This window comes from Branchiostoma lanceolatum, chromosome 19 (genome assembly GCF_035083965.1).
Source record: "Branchiostoma lanceolatum isolate klBraLanc5 chromosome 19, klBraLanc5.hap2, whole genome shotgun sequence".
NCBI classification, from domain to species: Eukaryota; Metazoa; Chordata; class Leptocardii; order Amphioxiformes; family Branchiostomatidae; genus Branchiostoma; species Branchiostoma lanceolatum.
This window is the reverse complement of record NC_089740.1, coordinates 13,600,401-13,614,967: the sequence shown is the minus strand read 5'-3', so window position 1 is coordinate 13,614,967 and position 14,567 is coordinate 13,600,401. Positions and strand designations below refer to the sequence as shown.

The 14,567-nt window shown below is 41.5% G+C and overlaps 1 protein-coding gene across 1 annotated transcript in view; it reads left to right on the top strand.

The window, feature by feature from the left end:
- Positions 1–13,406, top strand: part of LOC136424951 (mothers against decapentaplegic homolog 6-like) — a 42,033-nt gene extending 28,627 nt beyond the window's left edge. The window contains exon 4 of the mRNA XM_066413605.1: positions 12,540–13,406. Within this exon, the coding sequence (XP_066269702.1) occupies positions 12,540–13,087 (548 nt within the window). The 3' untranslated portion in view covers positions 13,088–13,406. The remainder of the gene's footprint in view (positions 1–12,539) is intronic.
- Positions 13,407–14,567: the final 1,161 nt, after the last annotated feature.

Genomic DNA, 14,567 nt, shown 5'->3' with positions numbered 1-14,567 from the left:
GGCGCTACGCCAAGTTTTCGGCCAGGAAAGTTTGCGAGGATTTTCTCCCAAGTTTTGCCAAGCAGCGGAATTCCACACAACCAGAGGGACTTTGGGGGCACAAAGGCAGCTCTCTCTTCTAGGGTCGGCCAAGCGTGGCCTAAGAGGGCAAGGGGTCACTCCCGAGGTTTCTCCTAACTAGGTGGAAAAATCTCCGAGGAAAACAGCGAAGGCCAACCCGCTTCTGCCCACCAAATCCCCTCAATCCCACCCTGTCACGAAAGGCTGGGTCCCCAGTTTCAAGTGTATACAAAGTTAAGAAGGAGTCGGGGAACTCTAGAGGGTGTGCTGGTAAGACGCTGGCCTACAGACCAAGAGGCAGCCAGCCAAGACACTCTAGGGAGATAGGGTTTCCTTGGAAGGTTGTGGGAAAGATGGCGTGTGCTTCTTCCCTTTCATTAATTAACATTCAGGTTGGATGGAATGTAGGTTTTTTTTATGTTTCAAGGCCATGGCAATTTGATATGTTGTTTCTTTGATGAGGGAGAAAATGCTGGAATGGAAACAGGGTCTGAGGGGAAAGTCCATACCTTGGTGCATAAAGTCTCAGGGAGTGAATATAATTATTTGTTGTCAAATGTCACAATACATTACACCAACTCTCGAGATGTATTTGAGTGAATGTAGTTGGTTTTATGTTGTCTTCATGCCTGATATTAATTTTGAAATGGACAAGAACCAATGAAATGGATTTGGGTGGCCTTAAAGTAGTAAAGATGTAGGTTACAATTGTCTTGAAGACAGGAGTGTTTAGATTTCAAGGAGGAAGGCGGTGTCAAGTTTCGTGATCTTTTCTGGTACCCAAATGTTGACTTAAGAGATAAAGGTGTAAACAAAGCTTACAGCAGTTGTTATTTTTTCCCTCAACCTGCAAGGATCCTTATGGGAGTAGGTCAGGCGTAGGTTTGTGCGTCATCAAAGCAACGGAAACTTCAAACAAGCTTAAAATATAGTCAAAACACTGAACATTTTGAAAAGTGCTAGCTAGAAGTTTTGAAATGACTCAATTTGCTGATGTACATTGTGACAGAAATAGAAGTATAATTGAACTAAAAATAGAAGCAATGGCCTTTCCAAAACATTATAAAAGAACAAAAAGAGTTAACAGGCAAAAACAAAATTAACTTTTTTCTTCAATTATTTAATACTTGTAATCTACCCTAAAGTCAAAAAAGTAGTTCTTTATTTTTTTTATTGTCATTTTAACAGCATGTTTCCCTTCAAAGTATGATGTCTTTATGGATAGAAATATTTGACCATAAAAGTTCCAAATTTTAGTGTTTTTAAATGATTAAACACCACCAGTGTTGCCACTTATCTCCCACCTTGTTTTTACCTCATATTGAAAAGCCACCAGGCCCTAAATCAACACCGGTTGCCACCCTACGCTCACAACCCCAGTCGTCAGAGGGACGAAAGAACAGGCGTTTATCTCGCCAAAACAATGAAATCGCCATAAATACGTGATAGCGTCCCATGTTCCGCCGTCGGCGCCTGTTATGCCCGACTTGGTCAAGGTCGCGCCGGCTGACCCCTCTCTGCTCGAGTCCAATAAATTTCATCATCGGCGCAGTGTTGCCGGATTGATCCCATTGTTGGAATCAATGTGACTCGCACCCCTCGCAAATGAACTATGAATAATTACTGGTAATTACTCCTGCAGCTGAAATTAGCATGGGCTTCACGCCTGCAAGTGGAAAAGCCTGTTCTAATGTAGACGTGTGTTTATGTTTATTGTCACCATTCCCAAAACAGAGCTATCAGAAAATTTTACGTTAAGCCTCACCAATCTGTTTTTCTCGGTTCTCAAACTTGAGCAAGTTTTTACTAGTTGGTTGGGTTGTAGATTTCTAACCAGGTTAGCCCATGGGCTTAGGAACAAGCAAGTGAATTCTTTTTGTGTGTTTAAACGCAGCATACAAATGTATTGCCAGAAATACCTGCCAGGAAAAAACAGTCACAAACCAAAATGTGCACATACATTTTATGGCACTTGTTAAAACACATGCCGTTGCCATGGCAACGGCACCTGTTGCTATGACAACAACGGCCCACCTCCCACATTGCCCTGCAAACCTTTCCCTTCCAGAGATTGTTTCGAAAGAAACCGGACGGAGAGTGGAAGTCGTTCGTCTTCCATGATGGTCGTTTGTTTCTTCCCCTTGGTTCCAAGGAGCTCTTGGAGACAATCTTTAAGACCCCAGCCTGGCCGTAACGTCGTCTGTAACTGGTAGGCACAGACTTTGTGTCTGCCTGGTGCTCAACTTGAGGAGGGGAAGCGTCATTTCGTCCTGTAATGTCTTAAGCAAGACAAGTTTGTTCCTACTTAGCCGTGCTCAGATTGGGAGTTAGATCCAAGTTCTTGCCTGAAGGCTACTTGAAAGTCTATATGTTACTGTCAAAAACAATACTTTTTAATAGATTAGATTTCGTGAACCAGGGATTGTTTGAGGGATGTCTAAGTATGTAAGAAGTTATGAGTTATGTTTTTTCTTGGAAGTCGTACCTTAGGAAGAGTTATGCTTTGAACCTTAACTTTTTAACTTGACACTGGTACTGAAATTAAAGCAACACAAGAACTCAACAACGAATCCAAAGGGATCTAGAACATATTGCCAACTTGGAAAACGAAGCCTCTTGACACCGCTCCTAGGACAGAGTCTTGGAAGAATTAGGTTTCGGCGACTAGTCATCGATCGGTCCTATTGGTTGCTGGATTGATGGATGGGCGGATAGGGAGGGAACAGGGGATTCTGGGCCGCCTTGTGACCGGGGCGGCTCGGAGACTAAGCCAATTACCCGAAGCTTTCAGGGCCAAATCACTTCAATGCCGGGAGGAAGATTGGAGAAGAGGACAGAGATTTTCTTGTCTCTGCTTCTTTGTTGTAAGGGAGACGGGCTGGTTGGATCTTGGAAAGGAAGGCAAGATGCTGTGTCATGTTTTGCTCTGGAGGTAGTTTTTTTCTCCTTTTCTTCGTCCGTGTCTATGCTTTCTCTAATTTTCAGTCATGGGTGAAAGATAGTAGATGCTATCTGAAATGTCTGACTTTTGTTGAGAGAATTTATCTAGTAGCTTGATTTATTTTGTGTTGTTATGTGATGTCCTACCTGGATGTCTTTATTGACGTTTGTCTGGATGTGTTTGTCTAGATGTGTCACAGCGTTAGTTGAGTATGCAAAGTTTTGTGTAACTTTTAGCATATTGATTATCGTCTCTATACAGAGGTAATGGGATTTTTTTACAACCATGTTCAAGTGAAACGAACATGCTTTCTTATGGTACTCTTTATGGCTATTATGTGTAAATGATGAAATTTCTGACAACCAAAGTCTGTGAAATATCATTAACTTGTTTTTCCATGTCTGAAGTGACCAGTGTTAGAATTAGAATTAACATCATCTTTGTTAAGGTGATCTACCTACACCTGAAAGTTGTTCAGGTACACGGCCTTCTCTAGCCCCTCTCTATGCAAGATATCCCATAGGGACTGCTGGAAAGCCTCCAAGGTAGTCTACCCCAGGGCTGTCTCCAGCTTTAAATTTATTTCCGTCCCACTCATTTTTTGGGAGACCATGTTTTTGATTTTCAATGTTGAATCTGCCATTCTATTACAAAAATACATTTTTATCAGTTTTAGGTCATGAATTTTTTTTTTTTTTTTGGACGAATAGGGTTTTATTTTTTTCTGTCCCAACAAGAAAATTTCCGTCCTGGGACAGCCCTGTTCTACCCTAATGACTATGCTGTCCATGCCACGTTCTCCTGCGCAACCCTTACCACACACAACTCTATAATGATACACCTCCTTACCTATATCCATCTCGCTTCCACATCCTTTAAGGTAAAGAAACGCGACCTCTTAGACATAACACAAGTCGGGGGTAAGTCTTAAGTGTTTGGGAGGGTTCTTCAAGGTTTTTGTGGGTCGGACGTTGCGCTAGGAATTAGGGAAGCAAGGCGTTCAGAAAGCAGATGGAAAACGGGCTGGCTCGGAGCAATCTCGGAGCTATTTCGGAGGTCTTTGTTATAGGGTCAGTAAGGCATGCTGGGGTCAGACCACTGTTTCCCCTCTCTATTCTCCTCACCTATTACCCCTAAGGGGTTACAATAGGGGGGTATATTCGACCCCTCCCCCCATGACCCCCCCAATAGAGTCCCTAAGAGACAGAAAGGGGTATGGGAGTGTTTGGTTCCCAAATCAACATAGCTTTACCATCGGAGAAAGCGGATATGCCTTGGGTGCTCGAGAGGGTAAGACAAGGTGCATGTGACTTAAGGGCAGGGGGAGGGGGCGCGACTGCCGGAACAGCCCCTTCATTGGTCTTAGTAATGTTATTGTGTGTGCGAACCATGACCACCAGGACAGCACTTTGCTTTGTGGTGCGCTCCCCTGGTTTTTCTGTGGGGCAGCACGAAGTGATGACAAGAAATCCACAACTCAGGACAAATTTACATCATTTTATGCCACTAACTGATGTTATGCTGATAGCACTGAGATGCAATTAGCCACACCTTAAGCCCCTTTTTGCCTCCTCCTTTCGGTGTCTGAGACAGGCTTCTTAAATTCAGAGTGATTCTTCAAGTCATAGCAATAGCCTCCTATTTATAACAAAATTTATCTCCCCCAAAACCACAGACAGATGGAGGGAATGGCTGCTTCTCTGGGCTGCAGGGCCCTAATTTTGTCAATTAGGGGGGGAAAGTCAGTGGTCTGTCAACCCAACTGTCCAGGCAGCCATCTTGAATAACACAGGAGATTCTTATCAGCTACTTGAGATTCTGGGGCCGCCCATTCAAGACTAGGGGGACGGTTAGGGTTGCCTCTTTGTCTTAGATTTGCTGTATTTTGGGTGGGAAAACTGACTGTTGCGTCTTTGGCAGCTTCTTGTAATTCTGTACATTAGAACATTTCAGATATGCAGAGCATAACCTTTTCAAACACTACAGATTGATTTTCCAAAGGTGTGTGTGATCATAAGAAAGAAGCAGTGTAAGACAAGCAACATCTTATCTTAAAGAACAATCTATGAAGTGTACGCTTCCTTGAGAAGACTTTCTTTTCTTTTATCTCGAGGTTACACCATTTATGGCATAATATGAAAACTTACACAAAATGGTGTCAACTGGTCAACAGACTTCCACCGTTTTAACTTCATGGAGCTGAGGTTTCAACACCGTGTGTTTACAAACAGAATAACTCTAAATGTAAGAAACGAAATTTCAACAATTTTCGCAAGGTAGTTACTCCTTACCCTAAGGAAGAATCTGTCCAATTTTGGGGCAGATTCGACTTCAGGTAATCCGATAGTTGAGCCTTGAAGAAGTCTGAAGTTAGACAACAACAACAAGACACAACCCCTCCCCTCCTGTAGTTTACACCATACAGTGGCCCCACAGGCTGTAGATAAGAGTAGGGTGTGTTAGCCTAACACAGGTGACATGAAAGGCCCTCCACTCCACGGCACCAGCAATGTTTGTCCTCCACTCAGACCTTCCTGTCTGCTCAAAGTCAGCAGTTACCCCCCCCCCCCCCCCTTTCAGGAAACTGCTAGTCATCATCTAATGTTGGAAAGACATTTTACACATTTCTGCTTAAAGTTGGAAGCCCAACCTACATGTACATTTATTAACTTGTCACTGTTGGTGGACAAAATGGTGGTTGTTCAGTTTATTTGCTTATGCCATTAGGAAAAAAGAAATTCCCTCTGTATTTTGTGGTATGTTTGTTTCTGTCTAATGTTTGTATTTATAGAGATATTTGACTTTTTAAAAGCATTATTATATTCTAACATATGACTGTACTTCCTCTTAACTTTAAGTCCTTTGTGCTACATAAGTTGTATTTGTTTTGGACAAAACTTGTCTCTTAGCTGGGGACTGCACTTTGTAGGGTCAATTCAGTTCATGAGTTCCCCACAGACTCTGTTTTCATGTCGATGTTCCAGTCAACATCTATCTGTATCTGTATGTAGCCGGTATAATCGCCATTCGGCGTAACACACACCAGTTATAGTACACTGAACAGCCTGTCACACCTAACTTTTGCACATCTGACTGCAGCCGTTCCCTTAAAGCTGTTTAGTGAGGATGCTCCCACAGTTCCATTCTACTAAGTACTATGGTTCTCGGAAAATACAAATTTTTGAATTCGTTTTCCAAACCTAAGATCCAGCAAATTAACTTGGCGTCGCCTCAGCGACGTCTTAAGATGATTTATTCCCACCCAACCTTGGAGATCTTGAGATATGCCTGTTTGCTGTCGGAGAAGAAAGTGCGGAAGAATTAATAGCTGCGTTGCCTGGCACCCTAGAGTTCTAGCTCCGCGTCCTAGAACTGCTTCTCCGATCCTTCTTGGAGAATGGTATTAAAAATGATAGCTTTTGCCAGGTAGCTCAGACTGTGATGGGTGTGCGTGTGAGTCCGGTTGTCGCCGCACAATATACAGTAGGAAAATTGTTACATTTGTCACGCTGGTGGTATTATCCCCGCGGGAATCGTACACATTCATTCCCTCGTGTGTGGAACATCAGCGATAGGTTGCGAGCATGATGATAACAGTTATAGATTGGTTCATTATTTTGGTTTTATAAATCTCCAAAGTTGGTCTTTTATTTTGACAGGCTATGGTTTTGACAAATTTGACGTCAGATCCTTACACATTTTTCCCTTCATGTGCGTAGCATTGTCAGTGACTGTGATACGTCTTAAGTTCTAGTTATGGATTGTTCCATTATTTGCTTTTATCAATCATGAAAGGTGGCCTGGTTTTGAAGCCAGATTGACACATTTTTTCCTTGATGTTCGGTGCGTTGTCAGCAACTGTGATACGTCCTAATCCCTAGTTATGGATCAATCAATTTCTTTACTTTAATCAATAATGAGAGTTGGCTTGTTATTTTGACAGGTTGTGGTTTTGATGCCAGATCAGGACACATTTTTCTGTCACATTCAGTGTTGTCGGTGTTCTAAGCCCTAGTTATGAATCGCTCCATTATTTTGCTATTATCAATCCTGAGTGTTTGCCTGTTATTTTGACGGTCTGTGGTTTTGAGACCGGGTCATATTTTCCCTTGATGTCGGTGTATTGTCAGCAACTGTGATGTGTTCCATTTTTTCTAAGCCCTTTTTGTGGATCGATTCATTATTTTGCTATTATCAATTTCCGAAGTTGACCTGTTTATTTGACATGTTGTGGTTTTGAGGAATTTGATGTCATATGATGATGCTTTTTTTCCCCTTCAGCGATATTCTAAGCCATAGTTAGAATCAATCCATTATTTTGCTATTGTCAAGCCTGAAAGTTTCCCTGTTATTTTGACAGCTCTGGTTTTGAAGCCAGCACATGACACATGTTGCATTGATGTTGGTGTATTGTCCCCTACTGTGATGCGTTCCATTTTTTTTTCCTAAGCCTTAGTTGTAGATCGCTCCATTATTTTGCCATTATCAATCTCCCGAAGTTTCCCTGTTATTTTGACAGGTTGTGGTTTAGGAGACCTTTGACCGTACGTCAGTTCGTGGCACATGTTCTTCTCTGGCTAATCCTCTGCATATTTAAACAAGCTGCCATTTTCTCCCCCTGAAAAGGCTCGACCCTTTGTCTGCCTGTATGTGTGTGTTTGAGCGTGTATGTATGCTCTTTTGAACGTCCGTCCAAAACTATTCGTCACTGGGGGCAAGGTACATGTACGAAATCTCCGCTGCAACTGGGGAGACAAAAACTGAAATTTCTGGTCACTTGCCCGATTTTTAACATGCCTTCAAGTTGGGTAAAACATCATTCACTGGTTCAAGCAGGTTTCTCAAATGACCTACTTACTTACCCTTCTCCCTTCTGAAGTAGCATTTGGCCCCAAATTGGTATTGGTTACAGGGTTAGGCAGCAGGGAGAAGGTTAAAGTTTGTAATGTCATTTTCAAGGGCAAGATATTGGAAGCTGTACAGTTGAATTTGTTAAGTTTGAAACATAGGTATCTGTGTTGCCTCCCTGACACTGTTTGTACCAAGGTACAGACTTTCTTTCCCCTCTGACAAAGTTTTAGTGTTGTCCTAATAATAGAACCAAGAACTGAAGTTAGTGTGGTCTCATAGTGTCTTTGTTTCTTGTAGTGACACAGATTTTAGTTGTTTTTCCAAGTTTGAAGAGTTCTCAGTATCACCTGTCACTAAGGAAAATTTGATCTTTTTAAACCATACCTATAGCCAAGAAAGAAATTTTCTGTGACCTTGTAGTGTCTTTATTTCCGGTAGTGACACGGAGTTTAGTTGTTTTTCCAAGTTTTCAGAGTTCCCAGTGTCACCTGCCCCAAAGTAAACCAAACTGTTCACCCCTTTGTGGCCCCCAGGTCAGGAAAAGACCCGCTCCTCTGGTGTTTCTCACTGTGAAGTGTCCAAAATGGCTGCCCCCCAGAACCGCTCTCCCATTGGTCAGTTCTGAAATGCCTGCCATCTTGGTTTGATAAAAGGGGGCACCCTCCGGTCGGCCTTGCTTTGTTCCTGCCCCGTAGCTCATTAAAGTGATGGCTTGTTTTCACAAAGGGGTGCGAGAAATTCTCCCAACGTTACGTCTCAGAACTTGCCAAGGAAACCTTGTAGGATATTGAACTTTATCGTCTTTAAGTTCACCTTCATAAGATTGAGCTGAGATCATGCAGAAAGAATCCCCAAGAAAGCCTGAGGCTGGACTCCCCTGGAAGGATTGACCTTCAGCGCAGAGGTCACAGGAGACATCTCCTGTAAACTAAGAAATAAATCAGGCCTGTCTGTTTACTTCTCTCCCTGGCTGGACGGTCTTTTGGTCTTTCTCACTGATAGGAGCCATTAGTACAGTTTGCTGGGACAACAGTGCAAAGGGGCCTCATTCCGACCACAGCAACTTACAAACAAATAGTAGGGAGTAGGGAACATGGTGTGATGTCTGCGTCAAAGGGCCGAAACAACAAGATTTCTTGTTTCTCAGATTTTCGTGAAAATGATAAGATTCGAAACCTCAAAAGTGAGCAGGGTGTGATGTGTGTTTGTCAAAGGGCCAAAGTAACAAGATTTCTTGTTTCTCAGATTTTGTGAAAATGATAGGATTGAAAACTTGACAAGTGAACAAGGTGTAAAGTCTGTGTCAAAGGGCCAAAACAACAAAATTTCTTGTTTCTCAGATTTTCGTGAAAATGATAAGATTAGAAACCTCAAAAGTGAGCAGGGTGTGATGTGTGTGTTTGTCAAAGGGCCAAAGCAACCAGATTTCTTGTTTCTCAGATTTTCGTGAAAATGATAAGATTCGAAACCTCAAAAGTGAACAGGGTGTGATGTGTGTGTGTCAAAGGGCCAAAGCAACCAGATTTCTTGTTTCTCAGATTTTTTTGACAATGATTACAATTAGTTTATTGCAAATTCTTTCCTAAAGGCTAATTTATAATAACTTGAAAAGGGACGGATAAACAATGGAGAGGTTTTATACATACAACATGCGACTACTCTAGTACATAGTCTATTTTGTTTATTCATTGGTTCAGCCAGGGTTGCCCAACTAGCCGGAGGCTATTACTAAGGGCAAATCCATGTGCAGTCATAGTACATGGTCTTAATGTTGACTCTAAATTCTAACTTATTGGTTTTGTCTTCTTTCTATGAGACATTGGACAGAGATGTGAGGCATTGTTTATAAAATCCATTAGATGTGTACCCAATGGACACCTCCTGCATCGTCATAGAAAAAGATGTCATTCTGTTAACTGTCCATTCTATTCATCTGTACGACACCCTACAAGGTTTTGTCCATTTGTAAACGGCCTTGGTACCCACTTATTGAACCATTCGTCTGAATCCTAACTCATCTCCAGACTTGCATGGTCATCTTTTTTTCTCTGAAGCATCTCTCTTGACCCTCCCATGGCACCATGTGTCGGGCCCTCTGATTGGTTGGTTTAGGGTGATGGGGCAGGGTGCTGTCCAATGTAATTTGGTCTTCCAACAGACACCCGTCTACTTCCATGTGGTAAATGATTCGTCTCTTCCCTTGCTGCCTGTTCCAAGCTTTTGGGACTGGGGTAAGCTTCTGCTGGCATGGTAGAAGGTTTGTCATGTGGTAGATTTCTACATTGCTTTGGTTTTGACCATTATTTACATCATGGACGGCATTTTAAAGGTATTATAGGTTTTGAATTAATGCTGCCCTACCGTTTTGGGTACCCACACTTTCTTTGAGGCATCCAGCTTATAAGCCTACGGGCAAGAACTTGCAATAAACTTATATTATAAAATATAGTACATTTTGTTTCTTAGAAATTTAACGATGAAGCAAAAATAAGGCATTTAAGATGAGTCCAATTTGTAAAATGATTCCGGTACAATTGTAGTTGTTCGATGTATCAAAATTATTACTGTAACATCACTCAATGAGTATAAAAGTGTTTTGCCTGTTGAACATAAGTTGCAACACGTTCAAAGACCTGATTTCAGCCTGATATTTGAGTCAAACCCTAGTTGACAACAAGCAAACCAATATTTATAAACTGGCTGTATAATAAGTATGCATCTGGTTAGCTTTACTTCAAATTCTGCTTATTAGAGAAACCCCATCGTATTTTTACCCACAGATTGCCATCTCTGCGTTTAAGCTGGCCTCAACTAGCAGTCATAAACGTCATGTCTGATCAGACGTGTAATTCATCACTCCCGCAGCTCAGCGTGTTTTGTTTCTCCTCCATAACTTCGTTACTTCAACATCCGTAAAAATCACGCTTCCAAATTAATTCGATTTCGTGGGCACTTTCTTCCGACTACTTCGGGATTAATTTACACAAATTGATATTTGGAAGACGCATTGGCAACGCCTGAACGAGGTTCATTCCCTCTAAATCCCAGATAATACCGATGCGTGTTTACTTAAGTGGAAATCTAAGTCACTTTACTTCTAAATAGCAAGCCAAGGCTGCATTAAACCGATCAAAACAAGATTACGCAGAATAACACGATTTAGAAAGCACACATTTGTTGTGCTGTACAAGTATTAGAAAGCATTTATAGTGTCTCTAAGCTTCAATGAATCTTTTATTGTCTCAAAAAATAATTTAGCACATAAGAGGATTAGATATAAGTGTAAGAATGAGGATATAACTTTAAAAAGTATTGTAAGTATTGTGCAAGTATTAGAAAGCATAAGTAGCCTCTCTAAGCTTCGATAAATCTTTTATTGTCTGAGCTTGATAATCTTGGGCATAAGAGGGTCATAACTAAGAGAAAGAATGAGAAAAATACTTAGAAAAGGTATTGAAAGTGTTGTGAAAGCGTCTACAGTGTCTCTAAGCTTCTATGAATCTTTCATTGTGTCAGTACCATACTTTGAGACACCTCTGATGTAAGAGGAAGACACAAATGTTCAAGGTAGGTTTTCTAGGGGCATGCTTTTTCTCAGTGGACACTTCTGTGTCATGTCACTCCTCTGCTGGAAACGTGCCATTTTTTGTCGGACAAAAATTTCCATTGTGATGTTCGTGTGATTGATAAAGTAATAGTCAAGGCGTGGGAATGTAACATGCGCCAGGAGAGGAAGCAGTTGTCTGTAGTTGGCAGTTGTTCACAGCGTGTGTGTGTTTAGGGGAGGCTTCTGGTTAGTTTGAGGACAGTCAGGTTTGCATGGGGACACAGTTGTCATGGATACGGCTTTGATGATGTGATTCTACAGTTGATGTTGTCCATAGATACCAAATCTCGTTTAGATATAGTACTAGGGTGAAAATGGAATATTTTAATTCATTGCTTGTTAGCATGTTTTACAATCTACATGCACCTATAAAACTTTTACATTTACGTAGTGTTACAAAGGAAAAATATTTCTACATGTTTTGTTTTTTCTTTTCATTTTTTGTCAGCAATCAATGATGGTATCCTTATTATTGAACTTGTTTGGCCAAAGAGTGGGCCCCTATGTCTGTATCAATTTCACAGGAATTATTAAGTACATGAAACAGGTGTGAGGAACATACAGTATACAGTGTTACTAATGTATTTTATCACTGCATTGATGTAGTATGCAGTTAGACTCTATAAGACTGTTCATGTTAAATACTATTTGCTTGTATTTTCATGGCAGAAGTTATGTTACTATTTTATGATTCAGTAAGCTATCTAAGAAAAATGCCCCCTAGTGTGATATAACAGAAAAGCAACTCTATATGCCGAGTTCAGTGCTAAATATTTTGCAGGCCACAGTAAGGCCACACCACTTCATTTCCCTGGTTCTGAAGAGGTACATTTAAAGGACAAATTAGCCTTTAGAACAAAATGAAAACATAGAGCTGTGAGGAAAACCTAAAGCTGACAACTGCCTGAAATTATGGTTCCAAGACTTCCCTGTATTTGTATATTGATCTTCTAGTTCAGAATTTCGTGTAAACTTGAGAACCAAGAAATTAGATTGGTGTGGCCTTAGGCTTGTTTTATGTTGTCTAACATTCTTTAAGACTTGAAACTTATGATATTTCCTTTCTTGTGTTTTCTGCAGACCTCAGCGACTTGCCTGGGCAGACCAGGAAGCGGTCTCACTGGTGTTCGATCGCCTACTGGGAACACAGGACTCGCGTCGGACGGCTCTTCGCCGTGTACGACGCGAGCGTCAATATCTTCCACGAACTACCTCACGGCGACGGCTTCTGCCTGGGACTCCTCTCCAGTAGCGAATCGCACGCGGAGAACGTGGTCAGAACTCGAAAAAAGATTGGTTACGGGTTGACGTTGTCGAAAGAGCCGGACGGAGTCTGGGCGTACAACCGCAGCGGCCACGCCATATTCGTGAACAGTCCCACGTTGGATATTCCGAACTCGAGAACGTTGATCGTGCGCAAGATTCCGCCTGGATTCAGCATCAAGATTTTCGACTACGGGAGGTCGGAAATGTTGCAAAGAACTTCGAACTCTGACCTTCTGGACGGACCCTACGACCCCAACTCGGTCCGGATCAGTTTCGCGAAGGGCTGGGGCCCTTCTTACTCAAGACAGTTTATCACATCCTGCCCTTGCTGGGTAGAAGTCTTACTCAATATCAATCGATGATAATTGTATAGCCCTCTAGATCTAATATAATATTTTATATACTATATATTATATAAAAACTGTAAAGAAGACGAAGGGAGCCCTTTTGTATATGTAATTATTTATGTATGGTGCAATGTTTTCAAAGACAGAGAGAGAGAAACGCACTTTGCTTACATAATGCCTCGAGAAGAGAACTGAACCTACTAGGAAAGATGAGAAAAAGGTTAGTTTTGATGACGAGAGTTGTACAGATCTGTTGGTACAGTACAAGCCTGGCCGCGTGGCCAGGGACAGTCACAACCATCCAAACAATAAAGTTATGGTTCGTGAGAACGAATTCTTGTGGTCTCGTCGTCACTGTGTGAAGGTATTACAGCATCATCTTTATTATAGTATAACGTCAGCCTGAGTGTCATCCATGTTAGTTCCAGGGCTCCTAGCCTGTGTTTATACAAGCTCTCGCTACTGACCCCCCACCCCAACCAGTTAACTACAGTAAATCACTTTGATATAGCGGCAGGAAAATATAGCGGTTTGGGGAAAATGGAGTAGGTCACTGCACTTGATTTTAACGGTTTGAACAAACATTACTGTCTCAAATATTAGTGATCAAATATTAGCGATGATGAAATTTTAGCTGTTGACTAGTTAAATTGGCTAAAATTAAATCGGCTAAATTTAAGTTACACTACACAGCTAACAAATCAAAAATTACAGTAGTTATAGTCAGGCCAGCTGGCCGGCTGCTAGGAGCAGGATCTAGTCAGGCTACAGGGCTTCCATACTCTCCCTTCACGATTCACTCAGGGGAGAGTATGGGGGCCTTGGAACTAACTAGGATGAAACTCAGGCTAGTCCAGTGTTCTGGTACTGGGTTGGAATAGTATGGGCACTGATACAGTACTGCAAGAATCAATTAGTTAGTTATGGTTTATGAGAACGAATTCTGATGGTTCCATCGTCACTGCGTGGAAATATTATTATACTAGAGCACTACATCATCATCAGCCTTCCTATTATAAAGATGGAGCTATAACAAAGACACAGTGCTGAGAAAATCATTTACCAAGTAGGTAAAATTTTAAGTCAACCAGTAACAAATCACGAATTACAGAACTAGGAAACGCATTGTGCTTTATCTCAGTTGAGAATGACTTACTTTTAGACAACCCACTGCAAACCGGCTTTTTGGATAAAATCGTTACTAGAATTATGATTCTAAATGTAGAAAAAGGCGAGGCATAGTTTTGGGTATCAGGAAATGGTTAAGAAGCCTTGAAGCACTACTCTCCAAGCAGAGTAGGGGTTTCGGCTGGTTTTTGACGTGTTTTTAGGCGTTTTTTTTGGGCTTCCTACTTTGTCGGGTGTGTAGAGACCTGGTACCCAAAAAAATGACAAAGTAGAAAGCCCGACAAAAACCAGCCGGAACCCCTCTTTTGCTTGGAGAGTATTGAAGCACACATATATCTGAATCCTGATCTTCAAGAGAATTTAAGCA